The sequence below is a fragment of the Thunnus maccoyii genome, chromosome 17, assembly GCF_910596095.1.
Source record: "Thunnus maccoyii chromosome 17, fThuMac1.1, whole genome shotgun sequence".
NCBI classification, from domain to species: domain Eukaryota; kingdom Metazoa; phylum Chordata; class Actinopteri; order Scombriformes; family Scombridae; genus Thunnus; species Thunnus maccoyii.
The window spans coordinates 4,105,860-4,133,060 of NC_056549.1; the positions used below are offsets into that span (position 1 = coordinate 4,105,860).

General features: G+C 38.0%; 3 protein-coding genes across 5 annotated transcripts; 2 read left to right on the forward strand and 1 right to left on the reverse strand.

The window, feature by feature from the left end:
- Positions 1–1,093: 1,093 nt before the first annotated feature.
- On the reverse strand, positions 1,094–4,848 carry LOC121882147. 2 transcript variants are annotated; one of them, XM_042390184.1, is made up of 8 exons: positions 4,635–4,848; positions 4,143–4,475; positions 3,381–3,476; positions 3,189–3,284; positions 3,063–3,091; positions 2,443–2,490; positions 2,186–2,254; positions 1,094–1,973 (listed from the first exon to the last, which is right to left on the reverse strand). In XM_042390184.1, the coding sequence occupies exons 1-8, from the start codon at positions 4,693–4,695 to the stop codon at positions 1,845–1,847; spliced, it is 861 nt and encodes a 286-aa protein (XP_042246118.1). In that variant the 5' UTR covers positions 4,696–4,848; the 3' UTR covers positions 1,094–1,844. The 2 variants fall into 2 exon arrangements, with proteins under 2 accessions (XP_042246118.1, XP_042246119.1); XM_042390185.1 differs by lacking the exons at positions 1,094–1,973; positions 2,186–2,254; positions 2,443–2,490; ... (1 more) ...; positions 3,189–3,284; positions 3,381–3,476 and adding an exon at positions 3,554–4,000.
- A 5,575-nt stretch (positions 4,849–10,423) lies between these two features.
- On the forward strand, positions 10,424–18,632 carry LOC121882117 (cytochrome P450 2K1-like). Of its 2 annotated transcripts, XM_042390142.1 has the most exons (10): positions 10,424–10,466; positions 14,406–14,536; positions 14,643–14,805; positions 14,944–15,093; positions 15,183–15,343; positions 15,517–15,696; positions 16,923–17,064; positions 17,222–17,406; positions 17,972–18,113; positions 18,197–18,632. In XM_042390142.1, the coding sequence occupies exons 1-10, from the start codon at positions 10,439–10,441 to the stop codon at positions 18,382–18,384; spliced, it is 1,470 nt and encodes a 489-aa protein (XP_042246076.1). In that variant the 5' UTR covers positions 10,424–10,438; the 3' UTR covers positions 18,385–18,632. The 2 variants fall into 2 exon arrangements, with proteins under 2 accessions (XP_042246076.1, XP_042246075.1); XM_042390141.1 differs by lacking the exon at positions 10,424–10,466 and having other exon boundaries at positions 14,018–14,536.
- A 2,116-nt stretch (positions 18,633–20,748) lies between these two features.
- LOC121882123 (cytochrome P450 2K1-like) lies at positions 20,749–25,428 on the forward strand. Its single transcript, XM_042390151.1, has 9 exons — positions 20,749–20,955; positions 21,085–21,247; positions 21,383–21,538; positions 21,628–21,782; positions 21,914–22,093; positions 23,719–23,860; positions 24,018–24,202; positions 24,768–24,909; positions 24,993–25,428. Exons 1-9 carry the CDS (start codon positions 20,749–20,751, stop codon positions 25,178–25,180), a joined length of 1,518 nt encoding a protein of 505 aa, XP_042246085.1. The 3' UTR covers positions 25,181–25,428.
- The last annotated feature ends 1,773 nt before the right edge of the window (positions 25,429–27,201 follow it).

Consider the following 27,201-nt stretch of genomic DNA (forward strand, 5'->3'; position numbering starts at 1 on the left):
CTCTTAGCTCTCAAAATGTCCTTATTAGTGCTTCATACAGAGAAATACACTGTCTACTTCCTGTCATGAGTAAAGTGTCTCTTCCCCATTGTGGCTTCAGTCTGTTTTTCCTCACTTGTAAATAACCAGCTTCTTGTAGTCAGAGCATATTAGCTTCCCTTCTCTTTGAATTTTAACATTTTGCATTTTACGAGTAGGCTGGCGCTCACATCTGCAGTATCTTATATAATCTTATATATCTACATAAAATTTTATATTATAATCAGCCAAGAGTAAATATATAAGGGATTAGATAGTATAGAAGTTAAGGGGGAATGTTTCCAACCACTCACAACCAAAACCACAACACACTTTATGTCCACTGCTGTATTTCAAAGTACTTTATGTTTATAATCATGACCTCATCATGTAATGTAATGCAGTATTTACATGTAAGGACAAATGATTTCCCTTTAAATAGGACATTTTCTGTGGCGCCCTAATATTGGACATATTATAAGATACAGACCAAATAACTGCAACATCTGATAAGCATAAAGTAGCATGGTGATACTGCAGCAGCTGGGAAAGAACACAGATAAGATGATGTTTTAGTGGTCTGAGACCTGTTAGTTCCTCATTGTATATTTGAGGTCAGTTTCTGAGAACTGAACAGGAAGTGTTTTGGTGAGAATGTGCTTGTTCCACAAGTGTGTGCGTGACTCAGTCATCACTAATAACCTAATTAGTGGTTACTTAGACCTTGTCTCTAGTCTTCGGAGAGTAGTTGTATGTACGGCCACTGAGCATGTGGAGGAACGTAGTTCTGAAAGTACTTCACTAGCTTGTTGTGCTACATATCACAACCTCACAACTTTTTACTAGGCTACTTTATAAATTTCTCAAAGAACTTCAGTACAAAGTCAAGAGATTGTGATATGTAGCACAACAAGCTAGTGAAGCTCTGTAATCAAGAATCAAGTTCCTGCACATGCTCAGTGGCGTCTGCCTTACACACAAAAACGGCAATAAGAAGAATGTGTATTTGTTTTAATATTTCTCTCTAAAAAATATACCAAACACAAATGTTAGTTTATAAAAAAGTCTGAAAGGATCATGAAACATTTTGAAATTTATTTAAAACTTTAAAAGTCAACAATAGATTTACAACTTCTGTTAATTTCTCACAGTTTCCACTCATTAAGCTCTTTAATATATGAGTCTCAAGGGCGACACCATTAATTCAGTCCAAGTAAAAGATGTTGATCACATCACACCTCTGACACTTTTGTACCTCAACAAAGCAAACTGAACAGAGACACACATGTTTAAATTATTACACTCAAAATTGACCAAATACATGCTTAGAGAATTCAGTTCAGTCCAAAAATGATAAGAAATAAAATAACAATGAAAACTACAATTTTAACTTTCACTCAACATTAACACAACTATCACCAAACTCAATAAAGCGACTGATAGTGAGTTCATTAAGGATATCTTAATTCACTACATGCCTTTCTGGACAGAAAGCTATTTACAGAAATACAACATAGATGAGAAAAAAAATGTTGAAAATCATATCAAACACTGAATCATTATAATACTGAAAAAACTAAAATGTTTTTTATGTCTGTTTCATGTGTCAAGCAGAGTGTGTTCTGCACACTGTAAATAACTGATTATTAGGATAAAATCTCTATGAGGTTTAGACAGTATAGACAAATTCCCCACAGGGATACAGTCTCTATTATGAAGTAAAGGGTAATTGTCTGAGATTCTGGGAATAAAAACTGATTTTCTCATCAGAAAGCTTTAACTAATCAGTTATAAATTAAATGTAATGATATGAACACTGTGGCCTGTTATTTGTTGGGTTTGTTGATGGTAGCGTAGAGGCTGCTGGGATCAGTGGAGGCTCCAGCAGAAGAGGAGGAGGCTTTCACAGTGCTGTAGGTCACTGCATCACCTTCATCATCACCATCACCACCAACCTGGGAAACAAAAGGGAAACAGCAACACACATAAATTACACATAATGACATGAAAAAGCATAACAACATAACTCGACAGGAGCTGAGAGATCTGAAAGTCATCATTTTGCTTCTATTTAAGAACTGAAATAAAATAAATATTTTCTTTTTTTCTCCTATCTGATGAAACTTTTCCCTTCCTTTACACCAGTGTAACCAAACACTCAGCTTACCCGGGCTTTACTGTTGGTCTTCCCGGTGAAGCTGATGGAGACGTAGGAAACACCATCTTCAGGATCAGCCTACACAGTGAAGACAACATGATGGCTGCTCAGTAACATGTGGATTTATACTGACTCACTCTTCTAATCTTATTTTACTCTCTCTCTCAGAGGGAAATTAGGCTCAGAGGTCACCGTGTCACATTTTAAAGAACAAATATGTACAAAATCAAGTGTAATTTTATACTGGGTGTAGTGTGTAATCTCACCGTGTCCTGACTGGTTTCTGGAGTCACTGCAGGGTTTAAGCTCAGTCCCTGGACAAATAACAGTCTAGTTACAGTTTTCTATTGACAGTAATGGATACTTAAAGAGGACATAACATGCTTTGTGATTTTCTTTCATCTATATAATGTTATAATGTTAAATGTCTATGTTAAACATGGTTAAAGTTTCAAAACTTTTCATCTTGAAAATGTATGGATGTATTTGAGATGTTGATATTTTGAGTAAGGAATTAGACAAAGAAGTGAAATCCGACCACTCCTGTCTTTTAGGTAGACTCCAGAGCCGAAGGAAGCTTCTGGCAGCTGACCAATCAGAACAGAGTGGGCTCATCAGGAAGCGGGTCTTAAAGAGACAGGAGCTAAAACAGCCTGTTTCAGACAGAGGCTGAACTGAGGGGCTGCATAAAGGACCAGTAGAGGATAAATAAGGAGTTTTTTGATCTGTGAATCATGCAAAGATATTCCAGTAGAGCCCCAGAATAAAAATATAGACCTAGAAATGTGCATGATACGTCCCCTTAAAAACAGAATACCAAAAACACTGGTTTTCTCTGAAAAGTCATAACTGTATAAACATTTAATAATTCAGTTTGTGAACTCACAATGTTTTCATCCATCTGTGTTTTCTTCCCTGAAAAGACAAAAGAGTCGACTTTAGCTTCCACAGTGAAAATCCAGGTTCATCAAAATGTCTTGTTTATGAAAGTTTCATCTGTCAGTGTTCTCACCTTTAGTTTTCTTCCATCTGATGATCACCAAAACAATTATTAAGAGTGACGCTAAACCCACAGCCACAATGATGAACTTTGCCCAATCTGGAAAATCTGAAAATATTAAAAACATTTTGACTGCATAGTTCAGTTCTGATCAAAATCCTGATCAAAAGAGAGAAAGAGAGATACAAGTTGTTAAATCTCTACCTTGTTTTGGTGTTGATGTAGTTGTTCGTAATTTTGTTGTTTTTGTTGATGTAGTTGTTGTTGATTTTGTTGTTGCAGCACTTTTAGTGTCCTCACCTGAACATATGAAAAACGAACAAGAGACAGTCAGAGAGATGAACAAAAGAGAGAGAAGACAAAAGAACGTTGTTTGGCTCAACTTATTTGCTTTTTCCACTTGTTCCTGTTGGTGTTGATGTTGTGGATTTTGCATCCTCACCTGGACAAATGAAATCCCAAAATACCAACAAACTGTGTTGAGAAAATACCCCATAATAACCATCTACACACAAAAAAAGAGAAACTAAACGAGGCAGATTTCTCAACTGAAGACTGAGGACTGAAGGCAAACAGCTGCACTTTTCCAGTGTTTTTATCTGTCACGCTACACTTGAATAACTCAGAATACTTTGACGTCTCAGCAAGATGGGAAGTTGTAAACATCACAGTGGCAAAGCAAGAAGACTGTGACTCCTTCATGTGCTGAGTGTTCACATCCCAATAATTACCCTCAAACACCCACTTCACTGTCTGTTCACACTGTCCATATGTTGACACAGAGCAGTTTAACGTCACCTTATCAGTGTCCTTATGTTCAGTCACTGGTGAAGATTATGATATTGTGAGAGAAAGACAACAAGAGTAAAATTAACTTCATCACTGTGATCATAATTATTGTAATGTTTCAGTATATTGTTCTAACAAGACAGTTTGAGCTGAAAACATTATGATGTAAATACTCACTGGTAACAACAGACAGATCAACCCGAGAGTCTTGACCTTGTTCTTGTCCTGATTTGAACTGTCTGCAGGTGTAACGACCAACATCCTCAACTGTGACCTTCTTTATAACCAGAGAACAGTTCGCTGTAACACTCAGTCTGTCTGATTTAGCTTTGGCATTTTCAACAATCTGCCCAAGTTCAATCAGCGCTACTGTTGCTGTGCTTCTTAAACCATTGAAGAGCCAGGTAATTCTGTCACATTTATCCTGATCAGTCATCACATTTTCACAAGACAAAGTGACTTCATCTCCATCTCTGACAGTGATGTAGAGGGAAGTTTGTCCAGTTACTGCTGTTGAGAATTTGAGATAGAAATGTGATAAATGAACTGAAATAATAATATGAATGTAGTGTGAATGTTAAAAACAAACAGCTTATTTGACTGGCTCAGTAAAATGAAGGTTTTTTAATAAAGTACAATAATGTAATAATGAAGATTTTTGTATCTTACCTGTAAACTGAAGCCCCAGAATCAGAAATAAAGACATTTTAATCCATCTGAGTTCAACCATCGTGCTTCTCTGTCTTTCTTTCTGTCTTCTTCTCTCGCTCTGAACTCTCAAAATGCAGAAGTACACTATCTACTTCCTATCATAAGCAAAGTGTCTCCTCCCTATTGTGGTTTCAGTCTGTTTTTCTCACTTCTCAGTTATCAACTTTTTATAGGTGGAGTATATTCGCTTTAAATTTGAGCATTTTTGCATTTTACAAGCAAGTTCATGCTTCATCTGCATCTTATATAATCTTATATATCTGTATAAGAGTTTACATTATAATCAGCCAAGAGTAAATACATGAGGGATTAGATGTTGCAGAAGTTAAGGGTTAATGTTTCCACCCACTCACCACGAAAACCACTTCCTTTCCACTGCTGTCTTTCAAAGTACTTTATCTTTATATATCATGAACTCATCATGCAATGCTTTTAAAACATGGAAACATTGTTTTCTCCCGCACTGTCCACAGGAGCAGTATTTGTATTTAATGACAAATGATTTCCCTTTAAAAAAGAACATTTTCTGTGGCGCCCCAATATTGGCGAAGACACAGACCACATAACTGCAACATCTGATAAGAATAAAGTAGTTTAAAGTATGTTTTAAAACACAATTAGGATTCTTTCGTGACAGAATTCATGTTGATGTTTGACAGCACACATGAACAGACTCTGACTCTGACTCTGACTCTTTCACTCTCTCTGACACTCATGGTGCAACACGGTGATACTGGAACAGCTGGGAAAGAACACAGATAAGATGATGTTGTAATGGTCTGAGACCTGTTAGTTCCTCATTGTATCTAGCAGCTGTTTTTCCCCTGGAAATTGAGGGGGAAGTGTTTTGGTGAGAATGTGGTACAACAGCAGCACAGAGGTTTTATCTTCTAACATAACAACTACAAATGGTTAACACACTGATGAGTGTCCTGACTGAATACTACATATGCAGTGTCAGTTTTGTTCATGTTGTGAAATTAAATGAGTTGTCGCATTGTGCTTTTCTTCTCACAAATGAACACACTCGAGACGTTTATTTTGTCATCACCACTCTGTGTTTGAGAGGTTTGTCGCGCTACATACACACTGCAGAGATGATTTTCATACATATATATCACAGTATGTTCATGCATTCACCATGGTCACCTCTGAACATAGATTGAGCAATTGTATTCTTGTGTATTCTCATGTTATTCTTGATGCATTTTGTGGTCTATAAGCCACTGGTTCCTCATTGCAGCGTTGTCTTAAGAATTCAGAGGGAAGTGTTTTAGAGAAAATGTGGGTACAACAGCAGCAGAACTCTGGAGGTTTCACCCTCTAATGGTGAGCAGATAAACATCAGAAACACGCGAAGCTCACAGGAACAAAAGTTAACGCTTAATTAAGACATACTGTATGATAAAGAGACTGATAAATAAAGTCTCATATGCTTAATGAAGCCTCTAGTCCAGTTATCTTGTCATGAGACAACAACTCAACCTTGACCTTCTTTATAACCACAGAACAGTTCGCTGTAAGTCTGGCTGATTTCGTGTGACATGTTCTCCATTCTGCCCACGTACAACCAGCTCTAAATATATCTTCCAAATAAACCTGTTGAATGAAGCAACAGCATCAGAAAAATAGAAATTTTACTCATCTGGTACCAGACATTCTGCTCTCTTTTTTTAATTTCTCTAATGAACTCATGATCCCAGAAATCTGTATTTTTGTTGTAAGATGCAAATGTCACATGATAATTATTGCTTAATTTGGTTTTGAGGAAGTGTTTTTATGTGAAGATTCTAAAAATAAATCTATTTAAATGTTTATCTGAAGCTAATATGAAGCTTCAGCGTCCAAATGAGTCAAATCAAGTAGATATCTTTCAACGTTACAGTCTTTTTAATGACAAAGTCCCTCTTTTTGTTGCTATACTTCCACCTGCAGCTCAACAGGGAAACACTGTCCGAGGAAACACAAAGAGGGAATTTGATGCTAAACAGACTGTAAATGTGTCAGATATCCACTTGATATGACTAACTCAGACTGCTGAAGCCTCATACAAGCTTCACATCAACTTTTAAATGACTGTTTGGACACACTGTGGATTTTGTCCTTCATCACTTAAATTGAAAGCACATTTGAGGAGGATCTTTTAATAGTCAGTATAAACAGGAGGAATGATTAAGGTGAGGAAAACCTCTTTCACTGTTCATATGGACACCTGACTGCTGTTTTAAGACACACTTGAAAAATTGTGAACCTGTCCTTTAAATGTCATCATTTGCATTAAACACTAGTGGGCGACCTTGGTCATGATAAAACTGAAGGCTAATGGATGAAATGAAACATTATTCACAGTGACTCCAGCGTGTGATTGAACTTTTAAAGATACTCTCAGCTTACTACAAGTCAATATTAAGCACCTGTTAATCTACAGTAAATTTGTAAAGTAGATTTTTTGATCAATTTAGTTATAAACTACTAAAAGATGCACATTAGATTCTACAGCCTCTCTGGGAAACCTGCCTCCCATCCAGCAGCTCCCACACAGAATAATTAGATCAGGAATTCAGACAAAAACAAAAGCAGTTTCACATTATCAATTAGCATGTTAGCATGTTAACATTTGCCAATTAGCACTACTAAATAAATCTGATTGGAATACAATTAGTTTTGCAGATTTGGTCATAAACCCAAGTATCAGACAACTTAAATATTTGATCTGATGATGGTGGCAGATGAAAACTCACTGATCACCAAAGTTATAAAGAGGAACATGAATGTCTATACCAATTTTCAGGGCAACAGTTGTTGAGACATCTTAATTAAAATCCACCACAAATGTCAACCTCAAGATAACAATAAAGGGAAGGTCAGGGGATCACTAAAGTCTGGATATAAACACCAGTTTCTGTGGAAAATTATCCAATAGTTGTTGAGATAATTCAGATTCAACCAAATTGGTGGACAAACACTTAAGACCATCTTTAAAACATTATAACAATGCAAATAACCTAAAAGCAGGAGTTTGAAAGCAACATTTTCTCTCCTACTTCCTGTGTTATGCAAACAAAATTGGCAATAAGGGACAACCCAATGATAACATACAAAATTATAAAAAATCTGGTGTTTGGGTCAATATTCGCTGATGTTTTAGACTTAATTTGGTTCAACATTAGCAGATCTTTTATGCCCTTTTCACTGATATTTGAGCCCCATTTGTACTATTGTTCTGTATCTCTCTGTTCTCTTTCTCTCACTTCATCTGAAACAAAAGTTGTCCCAGGTGATGAAGAAGATGGAGAGCTCCCAAAGCTTGAGGTTGTTTGCCATGATCGACTTCAAAAGTTGTGTATAAATGCTTGTATTAGGTTCGACAGGAACTTTTCAACGTTGTTTTGTTACAGCCGAAGCTTCAAGGAAGCTTCCTGGATAAAATGTGAGTCAAAGGCATTATGTCTGATGTAAAACATATATTGTGAAGATCTTTGCCCCCAATTTAATAACTTGGTTTTGTAACAAGTTAAGCTATAAAATTCATTCAGTAAAGTTTATCATTGACAAGGTTTAAAGTATCTAGGTAAAAGATATATCTGAGATTTTGTGTGTATGAAGGTGAACTGTGTGTGTATTTGCGTATCTTCTTACATAATGTGTGGGCACAGTCTTAATCTTAGTTTAGTTTCAGTTTAGTAGGTTGGCAACTGTTGCGTAAAGCTTGTCATTGTGTCAGAGAGTGTTCACAGCCCCACATTCCTGCAGTTCAATTTCAATTATCATGCAAAAATGTGTAAATATGTATTATTTTATGTAGTCACTGAGCTATGATGGATGGATTAAGGTTTCCATAAGCTAAACTAGTTAGACACAATACCTACTGTCGTTGTTTACAGCCAAATCTGTATTTTTCACCATACATTCTCATATATAATTGAAACTGTACATGAAAAATCATCCCTTTTGGTTTCTCAAATGACCAGTATTGAATTCTAACATACATGTAGCTAATATAACAGCACTGCAATACGTCCCACTTTCATTAAGATTAAGATTAAGTTAATTTTCATTGAAAATGTTTTATAGAGGTGTTGACTCAACTCTTTGGTCATAGGCTATGTGATGACCCCGCCTCTTTTGGCTGGTGGGCTGGCTGCTTGTCTTTGTGGGTCTGCACCATTACCACACCGGCATACGCCTATGGTGCGCCAAATAGGTGGAGTCTGCACACCATTTAAAAGGCGACTCAGTCGGCACAAAGTCTTGATGCCCTGCTCAATTTTTCCCATACAAGTAAATCTATGTACGGGAGAGACTGCACGGTTTGCAAACAACATCTTGAGGACTTTGAACATCTGTTCTTTCTGTGTGCCATCTGCATCCCCTTTATCCACCAGGTCAAGCTTCTGTTAGAACATCTCACTAGACTGAAAACGTTGATGGACACGGATTGGACATGGACTTAATTGTTTGGATTTTCCCAGAGAAGGTCTGATATAAACACATTGATTAACATCACTCTGGCCCACGTCAGATATGCAGTATACACTGCGACGAATTTTGCCCTCTAAGAGGGCAAAAATGTGGAAAAATGGAAACTGTTCTGCAACTTGTTGCCCATTCAAACATTGTTTTTGGCAGACAAAGGTGAAGATGTTTTTGTGAAAAATGCAAAAATGGTATTTATTTCCGAAGACAAAAAAGATCTGAGTTTTGCATTTTAGTTTTGTTGTGATGGTGTTTGGAGGCATACAATTTGATATGTTCATTTTCTTTTTTTTTCTTTGCAAATAGTTTTATTTTATGTAAATAGATATTCACTGTTGTTTGAACTGTAAAAATTGTCATTTTTGATAATAAAAGAGAAAAAAAATTCAAGTGGCGAAAGCAGCGTGTACGCTTACCTTGAGCACATGGCTGATAGAAACACTACAGGGTAAGTTGAGTTAAGCTCCATTGTAGAATATTATTCAAAACACTTTGACTTGTGGAGGGAGCATATTCCCCCAAATATACCTAAATCATTCAATATTATGATTACAGTCTATTTTATGCTATTACAACTGAATGAGTGAATACGATAAAATGTACTTAACATACAGAAGAGCAGCAAGCAGGTGATTCCTGGTATCATTTTTTTCTTTGACATTGTTATCTCATCCACAATTAATGACACAATAAACCTTGATTGTTTAAGGTGACACATCTTCCCGCCGGCAAATGTTTTCCGCTCCACTTAATACATATGCTCCTCCTTCAGTGCTCGTCATCCCTTCTCGCTGGATTGTGCCCCAGCTGTTGAAAAGGAGCGCTCCCTGTCTCTGTGTTTTGTGTTGCAGACACCCAGCAGGTGTGGTTGGGTCATTGATTATTGGGCTGGGCCCAGTGTTTCCAGTACTATAAGAGCACGCCCCATTTACTCCATGATGAGAGAGAAGGGGGAAACTCTGCTCCCTACTCTCCATGCTCCACATATTTGTCTTTGCTTTTCCTTTCACCATACAACATTCCACTCACTATTTTTTCACTCACGCAACACGTACTGACTGCTACACCCCCTTTAGTTGTTTCAAATAAATGAATGTGTTTTTGCTTTAACTTTTTCTGAGTCACCCCTCATTATTTGTCATGGTTTTGAGCTGGTCCTGACAAATTGGGGGCTCCTCTGAGTCTGGTTCCTAGGTGTTTTGTTTGTGTGCATTTATTCGGTTGTTCTCTTTGTGCTGAAACATGTCCAGGTGACACTGATTATAGGGGTTTCCCAGTCAGTTGAAATGGAGGGACCAATCTGTTACAAGGTTGGTAAGTATGCCACCTGGAGTGGAGGACCTAGGGGATTCTCTGATATATTTGCTTGATTTATTTATTTGATTTATTCTGGTTTGGGCCTCATTCTGGGTAACTGAGGTCAGAGAAAACACCTGGGTGAGCTGAGTGTCTTTGTTGGTGTTCAGAAGAGCATGGTTGGAGTTGTGGAATCGTGGATTGGAAGACTTGTTGACTAAAGGAAGTTAAGTGTTGACATGCTGCTGTGTAACTGTTTTGAAGCTAATTCCCCCTGTTAGGCATTGCTCCTTTTGAGTTTCGTTGGCTTGCATTGTATTATAGAGGTGTTATATTTTGTCCATCCCATTTACATAAATGAGGACAGATCACTTATTTCCCTCCATAAAAATGTAATTGTGTTACCTATTGCTAAATAATATATGTCTTATTATCCCTCAGAATCAGCTGATGAATGTGACAGTCAGGAGATGTTACTAAGTTTTGTGTGGATGACTCTGGTGGGCATCCTCTGGGGGGTAGCACATATTCTACTCACATGAGGTTTGTTGGGGTTGTGGATAGTGCAGCACCCTGAAGCGCTCCCTATAAACAATTGGGAAGAACTTTCCCAGAGAAAACAGTAGACAACTAAGAATCAACCTGAAGCACCTCAAAGGTTACAGGTTAAACAATAATCCATGCCACTGTTTTCTTATCATTGTAACGTAAGCCATTCAGGTTCAACCTTTGCTCCATATGTGGATAGTGCCACCAGATCTGCTCTTTATCAGCTGTAAACCACCAAAAGTTTGCATGTTTTTATCAATATCAGATTCTGAAAGTCATATTCATGTCTGTATTAGTCTGCTGTAATGTCCTTGTTTTTGGACTAACCAAAAACGCCATATGATCCAGAATCACTTCAATATTCTATGTGCATGTTTATAAGCCATTCATGTCATAGGGTTAAAGAGGGCATATCATGCACATTTTCAGGTCTACATTTTAATTCTGGGGCTCTGCTGGAATGTTTTTGCATGATTTACAGTTCAAAAAAACTCCTCATCCATCTTACACTGACCCTTTATGCAGCCCCTCAGTTCAGCCCCTATCTCAAAGACAGTTTTAGCTCCTGTCTCCTGAGGAGACCACCTGTTCTGACCGATTAGCTCCCAGAAACTGCCCCAGACTCCAGATGTGGAGGCTATGTAAACAAACAGTAGTAGTTGGATTTTGCTTCTTTTTCTCCTTCTTTACCTGAAATATAAACTTTTCAAATACATCTGTTCATGTTCGAGCCCAACTCTGATTCAAAAATATGTGAGTGGACAACATGAACAGCCTGTGGAACAACCTTAGCGACAACCTTAGCGACCAAGGCTACAGAATGGATGGCCAAAGAATCTGATACCATCACGAAGAGAAAGTAGAGGTAACTTTGCAAATGGAGAGTTGATATGTATCAATGCTCATCTTGCTCACTAAGACTGCACACAATCATGTTACAGTCTTTCAGGTAATCTGTGAGATTTACTGCACACAGGAGACTTTTCTCTCTCGCTCTCTGACATTAGCCTGTAAGACAGTGCCTCCTCTCAGGCAACACGAGTTGCCCTGTAAAACAGCACTAATGTTCCTTCTTAATAACAAACTTGGGGAGACAAATGCCCCTTCTCTTACTTTCATCCCATAACCCGTGAACTTCATGGGGAAGGGTGAGTGAAAGCGATGAGTACAGTTAAAACACTGGTAGCTAGCTAATCAGGCACACACTACTAACCTGCAAATATGAAAGAACACCAAGGCATGTTATTAAACTTTGTCAACAAGAAAAAAAACTGTCTGACAATGATGGCGCTGTTAAGAGCTGTGAAAGAAAATTGTAGTAGGTTAAATAGTAGGTTATCATTTTATAAATCTTTTGTATAGGCTATATGTTACAAATGTTTTTAAACTAAGAGGTCAATGTTTGTTATCAACTGAATGTGATGTAATGTCATTGTCATTTTGGGGATACATGTTGGTGAAGAAATCCTACTCCTAGGCTAGTTGAACTCTTGAACTTGTTTCTATCTGAGGATTTCTTGCTGACCTCTGGGGTTAGCTAGATATATCTTTGTCTTAAGCCTACTGTTTTAGAGACTGTGTGGATCATGAGGTACCTAGACAAGATAAAGTTAAAGGATTGCCAACTTTGAAGTTATTGATTGACCATGAGGTCTCTGTTAGATCGTGTGACCATACTTGTTTGTCAGAAGGTGTAACGGTTTCTGGAAGTGTCCATTTAGGGACCAGACTGTTTTTAGCTTTGCTTCTGGAGAGGTATAAAGCTGTCTAGTTTGGGTTCACAATCTTTAGAGAAAGGGCTGGCTTTGAAGAAAGGGCCAACTGAACAACATGCTTTCTCTCCAAAAATACAAGATGATTGTATTTTTGTTTGTGTTTGGACATTTGTATAATTGTTACTGATGGTGTGATGGATTGTACAGTGTCTACAACTGCTTCAACAAGTAACAATGTTTAATGCTTTCTTTATGTCTTTATGTGCCTCTTTCTGAAGAAAATTTCCCTAACAGAGCCAGTGAGAAAAGCATTTTTAGAAAGTCATGTTAGTTTCAGTTAGTATTCAGACTACAATATAAAAATACTCCATTGCAAGTCCACCTTTGAAAACGTCCCTGAAGTAAAGGGTGTCACAATGAGTAGCAGGAATGGACCCAAATGCAGAGACCAAAGGCGAAGCAGTTCTCAAGAAAACTCTTTATTTGGAGTGAGCAGCAAAACCAAAAGCTGACAGAACAGCAAACAGAAAAAAACATACTGGACAGAACAGAGGATCTGCAAACTGCAAACCAAGACTTATATACTAACTGAACTAATAGACAACAGGGAACAGGTGGCAAGACACAAGGGCAGGCTGGGAGTGATTGGCTGGGAAAGACACTAGGAGCAGGGCAGGATTGATGAGGCTGATAGAGGACAAGTGTGGGGAAATCACAGAGCAAGGCAGGGCTAACGAGGGTAATGCAGGGCAGGTGAGAGGAGGAGCGGATGAGTAGAGATGTGAAGATCACACAAGGGAAACAGAGCAAACCAAAACCCAGAAAACACCACTCAACATCCCAGCATAAACCAAACTGTCTCTGAATAAATGAACCCAGAAACACAGAACTACAAGCTAACCAATAATCTAATAGTCTTCCTGAGAAACAACTCAAATAACATGAAAGAGCAAAGTCAACTGACCAAAAGGACTGAACAGAAGTGCAACACAGGAAACCAAAAGAACACAAAGAGTCCCAAAAACCAGGCAGGATGTGACAAAGGGAGGTAAGGGATATCAAAAGTACTCACTGTACATAGGCTTCAAAGAACTTTAAAACAACCAGTTAATGTTCTGGAGCAGCAAAAACAGAGATACTTATTTACACATTTTAAAACTTCACAAAAAACAAGTAAAATGATTTATGACTTTCCTTAAAACCTCCACTCACAGTTGAAACAAGCATCAGCGAAATATCACTGGGTCAGAGTTGCCTGCCTGGGTAAATCTTTATGTCACTTGTTCCTGTAACCTATAGACTCAATTACTCTCCCTTTTCTGATTACAAGTCAACATTAAGACATGCCATTCAAGATAACAGAAGTGCAAGCTTATCTTTTTAAAATCCAACAACAAATAAAGCACTATGTGCTGAAACCACCTGATAATGACAGTCATTTACTACTTTTTTCCAGGTGAACCTTTCTATACTTCTATACTTTGGCCCTACCCGTGGGCTGGACCTTTCTCTCACTGGCAGCTACAAAAAGGCTTCTCTCCTTACGAAAACACTCACAGAGCTGAAGGAAATAGGGCAGGGAACATATTGTGTCAGCACACTGGGAAGGATACAGTTTCTTTTAAAGTTATGGGGTTATTAGATGTATTTCTCCAGTCTTCCAGTTCTCTCTCCCTGTTGGCGGCTCTTGTAGTCCTGCTGCTGGTCTACCTCATCTCATCTTCCCAGGCAGATGGGAATGATCCTCCAGGACCAAAACCATTCCCCCTATTTGGTAACCTGCTGCAGCTGGACCTCAAGAGACCCTACAGCACGTTACTGACGGTGAGGAAGTACCATAGGACTTTTTTTTAATTTTTCTTTTTAGGGTAGTTAGTTTTTCCTGCAATTCTAACATCCTGTCTGTTTTCCTGTGTGTGTGTGTTCTTAGCTTTCCAAGAAATATGGGTCAGTGTTCACTGTCTATCTGGGACCCAAGAAAGTGGTGGTCTTGGCAGGATACAAGACAGTGAAGGAGGCACTTGTCAACCATGCTGACGAGTTTGGAGACAGAGATCCAATGCTGATTGTGCGGGAAATGAATAGAGGACATGGTAAGGAATAAAAAAAAACTGAGCTTTTACCAAATTACGTTCCTGTTTTTATTCACTTGCATGTTTCATATGTTTATAGTCTTTGCCCACAATCAGCTTATCTGTTTACACATATTTTGTTCAAATACTTAATCTCAGGGGTTTTATGGTCCAATGGGGATTCATGGAAAGAGATGAGGCGCTTTGCCTTGACTAACCTGAGAGACTTTGGGATGGGCAAGAAAGCATGTGAGGATAAAATCATTGAGGAATGTCAATATCTTATGGAAGTGTTTAAGAAATTCAAAGGTAAGCGTTTTCATTTTAAACAACTGCAATGAAAACCAACATTTAGGACTTTAAAAACAATGATTCTTTCTCTGTTTCTGTTGTTTCAGGAGAAGCTTTTGATACAACCCAACCAATGAACTATGCAGTCTCTAATATTATCTGCTCCATGGTCTATGGCAGCAGATTTGAATATGATGATCCAGAGTTCACATCCCTGGTAGATCGAACAAACAGAAACATTCTAATTGGGGGTTCCCCATCCATACAGGTATCATTTTATACTTTTGTTAAGCTTATACTTTCAGCATTGTGGTTTCACAATACATAAAATGTGTCAACTGAATAAATAACTTCATTATTTATTTTTGTGATAATGATATTTTATTTTACATACTGATGTGTTGTGTTTTTTTGTTGTTGTTGTTTTGTTTTTTTCAACAGTTGTACAACCTGTTCCCGTGGATCGGCAAATTATTCTCTGACAGGAAGGAAATCCTGCAGTTGTCTCAATTCAACAAGGAACAGAACCTAAAGCTTTTCAGTCGTTTGAAAGAGACCCTCAATCCCCAGATGTGCAGAGGTTTTGTGGATGCCTTTCTGGTCCGAAAACAAAATCTGGAGGTTGGAAAACATATCATCACCTATCAAAATATGTTCATAGCCATTATTTTAATTCTGTGTCACTTTTGTGTCCCACATTACATAGTCATGTCCCGTATCTTTCCACAAATGAGGTCCATGTTGATCCTAGTTTGACTCTGGTTGTTTTATTTTTCCACTAAAACTTAGAATTGATGGCGTGCAGATATTCAAACCGGGTAGGATGGGGTTGTGTTGGGATCATTGTGGAAAAGAAAGTTCAGTGTTGAAAGTATTGTCATCTGTCTTCCCATAATTGAGAGAGGCAGGTTCATCCAGCATAGTAAATCATTTACTGGACTGAGCAGTGGGGTGACAGCTTGGGGTAAATGTTTAAACCAAGATATGTGATGTTGGGACAACTGGTGGACTGTCATATTCTGTCCATATAGAGGAGGGAGGTTTCATCCAGTTAATTGAATAATTTGAAAATGTTTTAATGGTTCTAATGCTCTCTTACAATGAGAAAAGGTTTTTTTTCCATAAAGAGTGATACATAATCTGGATAAAGACAGATTTTGAGGTCTATGGTTGATGTTTGAATACCTTTTTGATATTGATGTTTTGATGTACTGTAGCTTGTACCCAGTTGAGTTTTGTTGCCATGAATTCTTCTGGATTGTAGATCTAGAATTGCCTCTGTCATGTCTTTTTTTTTTTCTTTTGTCACTGATGATAGTTGACTGGTGAGAGTACTGGTGGTGTTTTGCAGTGTTCTGTTTTCTTTGGTTAGCATTTGTTCTTGGCTGAATTCCAACCTCTTGCATAGTGTCTGGAATTCCATACATAAAACCTCAACCAGTGCGATTCTTGGGCACAGTTTGTTTTCAATGGATATCAAGAGCAGGGAGATGTTTATGGTGAGCTGTCAGTGCCCCTGAGTCCTGAGATCCTAGTTGGTGTTGAGTTAAGCAAGAAATCAATGTTGTCCAGGAGAAATCTAGCTGGAGAAATCAGGTTTCCATAATCCTATACCCCAACTATGGTAGCCAGGATTCTTGTTGAAATGACATTTAAGAAATCAGTTTATTGGAGAAAGTTGACTGTAAATTGGTCATTTAGTGAAAAGAATGGAGTTTATATCCTCCACCATCATTATCAAAACAAAAAGTCTGTGATTCTCAGTTAGTCATTCAAAGTAATGTTACATATCAAAGATTTAGATTAGATTTGTTTCAGTAACTGCTCTGTTTCATCTGAACATGCAGGAATCTGGGATTACCAACAGCCACTTCCACAATGAAAACCTTTTGTATACCGTCCTTAATCTCTTTGCTGCTGGAACTGATACAACAGCAACTACACTGAGATGGGCACTTCTGCTTATGGCCAAGTATCCAAAAATACAGGGTAAGGAGCCGTATGTATAAACAGCGTTCATCACTAAACAGATTTTCCAGCTTTACTGACACAAAAATCATCATAAAAACGAACAAAAACAGCAAAAGAAACAAATAAACAACATGCACTTAAACATAATTTGTCCTCACCCGCTTTCATCCTCTAGACCAGGTCCAGGAGGAGCTGAGCAGGGTGATAGGAAGTCGTCAGGTTCAGGTCGAGGACAGGAAGAACCTGCCCTTCACCGACGCCGTCATCCATGAGACACAGAGACTGGCTAACATCGTCCCCATGGCTCTTCCTCACAAGACCAGCCGAGACATCACCTTCCAGGGCTACTTTATTAAAAAGGTAAAATTGGGGCGTCCCTGTGGATAGGATGTTAAGATGCTGAATGTGAAATGCAAACCCAAAAACCCATGGTTGAAATCTAGCTGGGGACTTGTGTTGCATCTCCTTCTCCCTTGTTTCCTGTCTTCTGTCTACTGTAATAAAGACATCAAAATACTTTAAAAATTACTTTAAAATCTTCTCACTGATTCCAAGTTTAACAGTAAAATAATTTGAAGTAACGCGGCTGTTGTCGGGATGCGTCCTGAGTTCCATCAAACTTCCATCAAAAAGTTCAAACTCAGGTTAGAGAAAATATTTTTTTTCTGTCATGTCACGAGGATCATCACAGTGAGTTTTCAGTTATGCAATTTACTTTATTTTTTAAATGTAACTTTAATTGATTAATTAATTTCTTTATCTTCTAAGGAGTCTTGTTGGTCATCCATACCCATCTTCATGTTCAGAATAAAAACTGTGAAATTAAAATCCAAATATGGCAAAACTGGGCCACATGAAATATTCTCTGTAGTTGATGTATTGCTCAGCATATTAAAAGCTTTTTCAAATTCTGTGTTGTCTACAGGGGACCACAGTGTATCCTCTCCTGACATCTGTCCTCTATGATGAGAGCGAGTGGGAGCATCCTCACACCTTTCATCCTGCCCACTTCCTGAACAAAGACGGAAAGTTTGTCAAGCGAGATGCATTCATGCCTTTTTCTGCAGGTTGGTGAATTTAACCGTCACTTCTTGATGATGTTAATGTTCTTGCAGATGAGCTGAAACATTTCTTCTGTTCTCTCTTGCAGGTCGCAGGATTTGTCTCGGAGAGAGTCTGGCCAGGATGGAGCTCTTCATCTTCTTCACCACCCTCCTGCAGCACTTTCGTTTCACTACTCCACCTGGAGTTTCAGAGGATGAGCTGGATCTGACACCACGAGTTGGCATTACCCTTAACCCTTCACCTCATAAACTGTGTGCTGTCCCCTGTATGTGAGGAGGAGGGCTTGAAAATGCTGCTTGGCCAAGTGTCATGATTTGAACTCAGTTATTTTTAAGAGAGTAGATTCTAATTTCTACAATGTTATACTCCATGTAGTGCAACAACCATGAATACACTCAACATCAATGATGTAATGAACACAATCTATGTTGAATTGCTGTTTCAGAACAACTCAAGTCTCAGCAATGGATTTTGTTCTTTCTGTGCCAACAGAGTTCAGTTGTTAAAAACATTTACTTGAACAGTCATTCTTGCCTCCTCTCAACCTGCGCTACAAGATGTAATGATTTGATGTATATATCCATCATCACAACCACCTGTTGACTTAAATCCTTCATTTGGGGAACTTATTCCCAACATTGGCCTCAGACTTGGAGCGACTGAACCTCACACTTACTGTACTCGGGCACCAGGGGGAGACTGAGCAGTTTGACAGCAATCTCTGGCAGAGATGTGCACACATGGTGGCTAAAATGGCTCGAGCTGCTGCACCTTCTGGACCAAACTAATAAATATAATGTATATAATTGTAATTAATAATAATAAAATTATTTTTATTGCCACTGCTGCCAGTCTGATTATTATTACACCAAGTACAATACAATAACAACAGGTGACTGGGCTTCCAAGCTGTGTTAATGCCTGCATTATACTTATAATATACAAATATGCAGCTCAAAGTGTTTCACATTAAAGAGATAAAAAAAAAAAAAAAGAGAGACATTAAGAATTAAACAGGAATACATGCTTAGAATAAAAGAAGGCAAACAAGAAAAATGGAAAACAGCACATTGCATTAAAAGAGAGGACAAGAATAGCTTAAAAAGGAAACACAGCTAAAATTCTTAAGTTAAAGACATAATCAATCATGAAAAAAGAATAAAAATTCCTTAAAATGGAATAAAGTGTCTTAAAGATGATGGGATATGGCACAAAAGAAATGGTGCAAAAATCATGCTATAGAAAGGCTAGATTAAAAAGATATGTTTATAAGTGTCGTTTAAAGCTTTCAATCGAGCCTGCTTCTCTAACGTCTTCAGGTAAGGCCTTCCACAGTTATGGTCCCAAACATAATTGAAGAAAGCTGCATCTCCAGTTTTCTTTTGGGTAGGCTCATGGGTCTAAAGCAAACCTGCAGTAGAAGATCTAAGGGCTCGTGAAGGAATATAAAACAATGTGATGTGGCTCAGCCATAACTCATTGAGAGCTTTATAAACAACTAAGAGGACTTTAAAATTGATTCTGGATGACACAGGGAGCCAGTGTAGTTCAGCCAAGACAGGAGTGATGTGTTCTCTCTTTTTGTTTTTGTTAACAGTCTAGTCACAGAGTGCACTCTCTCAATCGACCTTTTAGGAAGACCCGTAAAAAGTGCATTGCAGTAGTCCAACTTACTCAAGACAAAAGTATGACTTAGTTTTTCAGCATCTTGCTGAGTTAGGAATAGGTGAACCTTTACAATATTTCTGAGATGAAAGAATGCTTTTTAGTCACTTTCAAAGGAGTCAGGTTACCAAATCTTTTAAAGAGCTCATCCCTCTTTGCTGTGGGGCCAATTAATAAGATTTCTGTTTTCTCCTCATTTAATTTTAAATTTTTAAAATAGTATGCTTTTGCATATACTTGCACGGCTTGTATTATTGCCATAACAGTCACACATGCTGTAGCCTTATAATAATGTTTATCTATAAAATTCATGATAGTGCTAGTCACTTATTTTCTACTGCTTTCCTTCCAGTGTTGAGCTAATGATCTCACCAGCTGTGTGCTTGCTTGGTTATTTTATATCTACCTGAAAGCAAGTTGGTACTTTTGTTAATTATATAATATTGCAGGAGCCAGCTAAAAGGTGAATCATTACTGAAATATTAAACGTCCATTTATTGTGTCTCATTTAACTATGTTTGTCTCCATATCATCTGTTAAAGTTGGATGAATTTGTGGACAAGGGACACATTTTAACATAACAATTGCATTAGATATTGTTATTCCATGTGTATTTTATGTGCATCATCAAATCAGTGTTTAATCCTCATGCACACAAGTATGCACGTGTGTGTTTGTGTTTTTAGCGTACAATTTTATATGTGCACATCGTAGGTGCGATACAGTGGGTGTGCTCTGACCTGACCTGTTTTGAAATCAGGTTTCCAAACAACTATTCCCCTCCCTGCCTCCCCTTGAATGTTGTTTCTTTTAAGAGAGATTTGTCCTTGTAATGTTTAACACTTGGCTGTGGCAACTTTTTAATGGCAGCCATAAAAGATCCCTCCTCTGCACCAAAACACTAATAGAGTTAAATACACCAGAAGGAGACTCATTTTGTCAGTGTACTTGCAACTTCAGGACACTTTTTTCATGGGGATGTTAAATCTTTTTCTCCAGTCCTCCAGTTCTGTCTCCCTGTTGGGGGCTCTGGTGGTCCTGCTGCTCATCTACCTCATCTCTTCCTCCAGCTTCAGCTCCCAGGAGGACAGGAAGGAACCACCTGGACCAAAACCACTTCCCCTGCTGGGTAACCTGCTGCAGCTGGACCTTAAGAAACCCTTCCACACATTACTGAAGGTGAGGAAGTGCCATAGTAGTTTTTTTTTTTTAGTTTGTTGTGTCTGCTAATAATTATGTCACTTTTTTCCTTTTTCCTGTGTTTCTGTGAAGCATAAAAATGTCATGACAGTATGCCTCTGTTCTTAGCTTTCCAAGAAATATGGCTCAGTGTTCACTGTCTATTTGGGACGCAAGAAAGTGGTGGTCTTAGCAGGATACAAGACAGTGAAGGAGGCACTTGTCAACCATGCTGATGAGTTTGGAGAAAGAGATCCAATGCTGATTGCTGATGAATTTAATAAAGGACATGGTAAGGAATGAAAAAAACCTGAGCTTTTACCAAATTACCTTCCTGTGTTCATTCACTTGCATGTTTATATTCATAGTCTTTGCCCACAATCAGCTTATCAGTTTACACATATTTTATTCAAATACTTCATCTCAGGGGTTTTATGGTCCAATGGGGATTCATGGAAAGAGATGAGGCACTTTGCCTTGACTAACCTGAGAGACTTTGGGATGGGCAAGAAAGCATGTGAGGATAAAATCATTGAGGAATGTCAATATCTTATAGGAGTGTTTAAGAAATTCAAAGGTAAGCGTTTTCATTTTAAACAACTGCAATGAAAACCAACATGTTGGACTTTAAAAACAATGATTCTTTCTCTGTTTCTGTTGTTTCAGGAGAAGCTTTTGATACGACCCAACCAATGAACTATGCAGTCTCTAATATTATCTGCTCCATGGTCTATGGCAGCAGATTTGAATATGATGATCCAGAGTTCACATCCCTGGTAGATCAAACAAACAGAATTATTCTAATTGTCGGTTCCCCATCCATACAGGTATCATATTATACTTTTGTTAAGCTTATACTTTCAGCATTGTGGTTTCAAAATATATAATACATAAAAATATTTCAACTGAATACATAATTTCATTTTTTACTTTCCTGGTAATTTTTTTTTTTCAACAGTTGTACAACCTGTTCCCATGGATCGGCAAATTATTCTCTAACAGGAAGGAAATCCAGCAGTTGTCTCAGTTCAACAAGGAACAGAACCTAAAGTTTTTCAATCGTTTGAAAGAGACCCTCAATCCCCAGATGTGCAGAGGTTTTGTGGATGCCTTTCTGGTCCAAAAACAAAATCTGGAGGTTGGGAAACATATCATCACCTATCAAAATATGTTCATAGCCATTATTTTAATTCTGTGTCATTTCTGTGTCCCACATTAGATAGTCATGTCCCTTATCTTTCCACAAATGAGGTCCATGTTGATCCTAGTTTGACTCTGGTTGTTTTATTTTTCCGCTAAAACTTAGAATTGATGGCGTGCAGATATTCAAACCGGGTAGGATGGGGTTGTGTTGGGATCATTGTGGAAAAGAAAGTTCAGTGTTGAAAGTATTGTCATCTGTCTTCCCATAATTGAGAGAGGCAGGTTCATCCAGCATAGTAAATCATTTACTGGACTGAGCAGTGGGGTGACAGCTTGGGGAAAATGTTTAAACCAAGATATGTGATGTTGGGACAACTGGTGGACTGTCATATTCTGTCCATATAGAGGAGGGAGGTTTCATCCAGTTAATTGAATAATTTGAAAATGTTTTAATGGTTTTAATGCTCCCTTACAATGAGGAAAGTTTTTTTTTCCCAAAAAGAGTGATGCATAATCTGCATAAAGACAGATTTTGAGGTCTATGATTGATGTTTGAATACCTTTTGATATTGATGTTTTGATGGATTGTAGCTGCACTGTAGCTTGTACCCAGTTAATGTCCTCTGTATGTGGGTCTTGCTCTGATGAACACAAATTGCTTTAAAAATCTTGAAAGGTATCATTTATTCCCTCAGGAAGGTAAATGGGCTTCCCTGCTGGGTCCTTAATTACTGAAATTGTTGTTTATTCTTTGTTTTGGTGGATGATTGGCCAGGTATTTTTCTGATTTGTTACCATCTACGAAATGTTCATGTCAGTCTGTATATTAAGATTTTTTTTTTCTTGTTTGTAAGCTTGTTTTAAATGAAGTTTGTATTTTTGCAGTTCTTTTTTTGTGGAATGTGATGTCTTTGAATTGCTCAGATGGAACTTTGAATTTTGTTGCAATGAATTATTTTATTATGTTTTCTGGATTGTTGGGGCTGCGTTCAGGGATGCTGGAAAAGCCCAGATTGTCTCTCATGCTAAAGGATTGTAGATCTAGAATTGTCTTTGTCATGTCTTTCTTTTTCTTTTGTAACTGACGATAGTTGACTGGTGAGGGTACTGATGGTGTTTTGCAGTGTTTTGTTTTCTTTGGTTAGCATTTGTTCTTGGCTGAATTCCAACCTCTTGCATAGTGTCTAGAATTCCATACATAAAACCTCAACCAGTGCCATTCTGGTGCACAATTTGTTTTCAATGGATATCAAGAGCAGGAAGATGTTTCTGGTGAGCTGTCAGTGCCCCTGAGCCCTGAGATCCTAGTTGGTGTTGAGTTAAGCAAGAAATCAATGTTTTCCAGGAGAAATCTAGCTGGAGAAATCAGGTTTCCATAATCCTTTACCCCAACTATGTTAGCCAGGATTCTCGTTGACATGACATTTAAGAAATCAGTTTATTGGAGAAAGTTGACTGTAAACTGGTCATTTAGTGACAAGAATGGAATTTATATCCTCCACCATCATTATCAAAACAAAAAGTCTGTGATTCTCAGTTAGTCATTCAAAGTAATGTTACATATCAAAGATTTAGATTAGATTTGTTTCAGTAACTGCTCTGTTTCATCTGAACATGCAGGAATCTGGGATTACCAACAGCCACTTCCACAATGAAAACCTTTTGTATACCGTTTTTAATCTCTTTGCTGCTGGAACTGATACAACAGCAGCTACACTGAGATGGGCACTTCTGCTTATGGCCAAGTATCCAAAAATACAGGGTAAGGAGCCGTATGTATAAACAGCATTCATCACTAAACAGATTTTCCAGCTTTACTGACACAAAAATCATCATAAAAACGAACAAAAACAGCAAAAGAAACAAATAAACAACATGCATTTAAACATAATTTGTCCTCACCCGCTTTCATCCTCCAGACGAGGTCCAGGAGGAGCTGAGCAGGGTGATAGGAAGTCGTCAGGTTCAGGTTGAGGACAGGAAGAACCTGCCCTTCACCGACGCCGTCATCCATGAGACACAGAGACTGGCTAACATCGTCCCCATGGCTCTTCCTCACAAGACCAGCCGAGACATCACCTTCCAGGGCTACTTTATTAAAAAGGTAAAATTGGGGCGTCCCTGTGGATAGGATGTTAAGATGCTGAATGTGAAATGCAAACCCAAAAACCCATGGTTGAAATCTAGCTGGGGACTTGTGTTGCATCTCCTTCTCCCTTGTTTCCTGTCTTCTGTCTACTGTAATAAAGACATCAAAATACTTTAAAAATTACTTTAAAATCTTCTCACTGATTCCAAGTTTAACAGTAAAATAATTTGAAGTAACGCGGCTGTCGTCAGGATGCGTCCTGAGCTCCATCAAACTTCCATCAAAAAGTTCAAACTCAGGTTAGAGAAAATATTTTTTTTCTGTCATGTCACGAGGATCATCACAGTGAGTTTTCAGTTATGCAATTTACTTTATTTTTTAAATGTAACTTTAATTGATTAATTAATTTCTTTATCTTCTAAGGAGTCTTGTTGGTCATCCATACCCATCTTCATGTTCAGAATAAAAAATGTGAAATTAAAATCCAAATGTGGCAAAACTGGGCCACATGAAATATTCTCTGTAGTTGATGTATTGCTCAGCATATTAAAAGCTTTTTCAAATTCTGTGTTGTCTACAGGGGACCACAGTGTATCCTCTCCTGACATCTGTCCTCTATGATGAGAGCGAGTGGGAGCATCCTCACACCTGTCATCCTGCCCACTTCCTGAACAAAGACGGAAAGTTTGTCAAGCGAGATGCATTCATGCCTTTTTCTGCAGGTTGGTGAATTTAACCGTCATTTATTGATGATGTTAATGTTCTTGCAGATGAGCTGAAACATTTCTTCTGTTCTCTCTTGCAGGTCGCAGGATTTGTCTCGGAGAGAGTCTGGCCAGGATGGAGCTCTTCATCTTCTTCACCACCCTCCTGCAGCACTTTCGTTTCACTACTCCACCTGGAGTTTCAGAGGATGAGCTGGATCTGACACCACGAGTTGGCATTACCCTTAACCCTTCACCTCATAAACTGTGTGCTGTCCCCTGTATGTGAGGAGGAGGGCTTGAAAATGCTGCTTGGCCAAGTGTCATGATTTGAACTCAGTTATTTTTAAGAGAGTAGATTCTAATTTCTACAATGTTATACTCCATGTAGTGCAACAACCATGAATACACTCAACATCAATGATGTAATGAACACAATCTATGTTGAATTGCTGTTTCAGAACAACTCAAGTCTCAGCAATGGATTTTGTTCTTTCTGTGCCAACAGAGTTCAGTTGTTAAAAACATTTACTTGAACAGTCATTCTTGCCTCCTCTCAACCTGCGCTACAAGATGTAATGATTTGATGTATATATCCATCATCACAACCACCTGTTGACTTAAATCCTTCATTTGGGGAACTTATTCCCAACATTGGCCTCAGACTTGGAGCGACTGAACCTCACACTTACTGTACTCGGGCACCAGGGGGAGACTGAGCAGTTTGACAGCAATCTCTGGCAGAGATGTGCACACATGGTGGCTAAAATGGCTCGAGCTGCTGCACCTTCTGGACCAAACTAATAAATATAATGTATATAATTGTAATTAATAATAATAAAATTATTTTTATTGCCACTGCTGCCAGTCTGATTATTATTACACCAAGTACAATACAATAACAACAGGTGACTGGGCTTCCAAGCTGTGTTAATGCCTGCATTATACTTATAATATACAAATATGCAGCTCAAAGTGTTTCACATTAAAGAGATAAAAAACAAAAACAAAAGAGAGACATTAAGAATTAAACAGGAATACATGCTTAGAATAAAAGAAGGCAAACAAGAAAAATGGAAAACAGCACATTGCATTAAAAGAGAGGACAAGAATAGCTTAAAAAGGAAACACAGCTAAAACTCTTAAGTTGAAGACATAATCAATCATGAAAAAAGAATAAAAATTCCTTAAAATGGAATAAAGTGTCTTAAAGATGATGGGATATGGCACAAAAGAAATGGTGCAAAAATCATGCTATAGAAAGGCTAGATTAAAAAGATATGTTTATAAGTGTCGTTTAAAGCTTTCAATCGAGCCTGCTTCTCTAACGTCTTCAGGTAAGGCCTTCCACAGTTATGGTCCCAAACATAATTGAAGAAAGCTGCATCTCCAGTTTTCTTTTGGGTAGGCTCATGGGTCTAAAGCAAACCTGCAGTAGAAGATCTAAGGGCTCGTGAAGGAATATAAAACAATGTGATGTGGCTCAGCCATAACTCATTGAGAGCTTTATAAACAACTAAGAGGACTTTAAAATTGATTCTGGATGACACAGGGAGCCAGTGTAGTTCAGCCAAGACAGGAGTGATGTGTTCTCTCTTTTTGTTTTTGTTAACAGTCTAGTCACAGAGTGCACTCTCTCAATCGACCTTTTAGGAAGACCCGTAAAAAGTGCATTGCAGTAGTCCAACTTACTCAAGACAAAAGTATGACTTAGTTTTTCAGCATCTTGCTGAGTTAGGAATAGGTGAACCTTTACAATATATCTGAGATGAAAGAATGCTTTTTAGTCACTTTCAAAGGAGTCAGGTTACCAAATCTTTTAAAGAGCTCATCCCTCTTTGCTGTGGGGCCAATTAATAAGATTTCTGTTTTCTCCTCATTTAATTTTAAATTTTTAAAATAGTATGCTTTTGCATATACTTGCACGGCTTGTATTATTGCCATAACAGTCACACATGCTGTAGCCTTATAATAATGTTTATCTATAAAATTCATGATAGTGCTAGTCACTTATTTTCTACTGCTTTCCTTCCAATGTTGAGCTAATGATCTCACCAGCTGTGTGCTTGCTTGGTTATTTTATATCTACCTGAAAGCAAGTTGGTACTTTTGTTAATTATATAATATTGCAGGAGCCAGCTAAAAGGTGAATCATTACTGAAATATTAAACGTCCATTTATTGTGTCTCATTTAACTATGTTTGTCTCCATATCATCTGTTAAAGTTGGATGAATTTGTGGACAAGGGACACATTTTAACATAACAATTGCATTAGATATTGTTATTCCATGTGTATTTTATGTGCATCA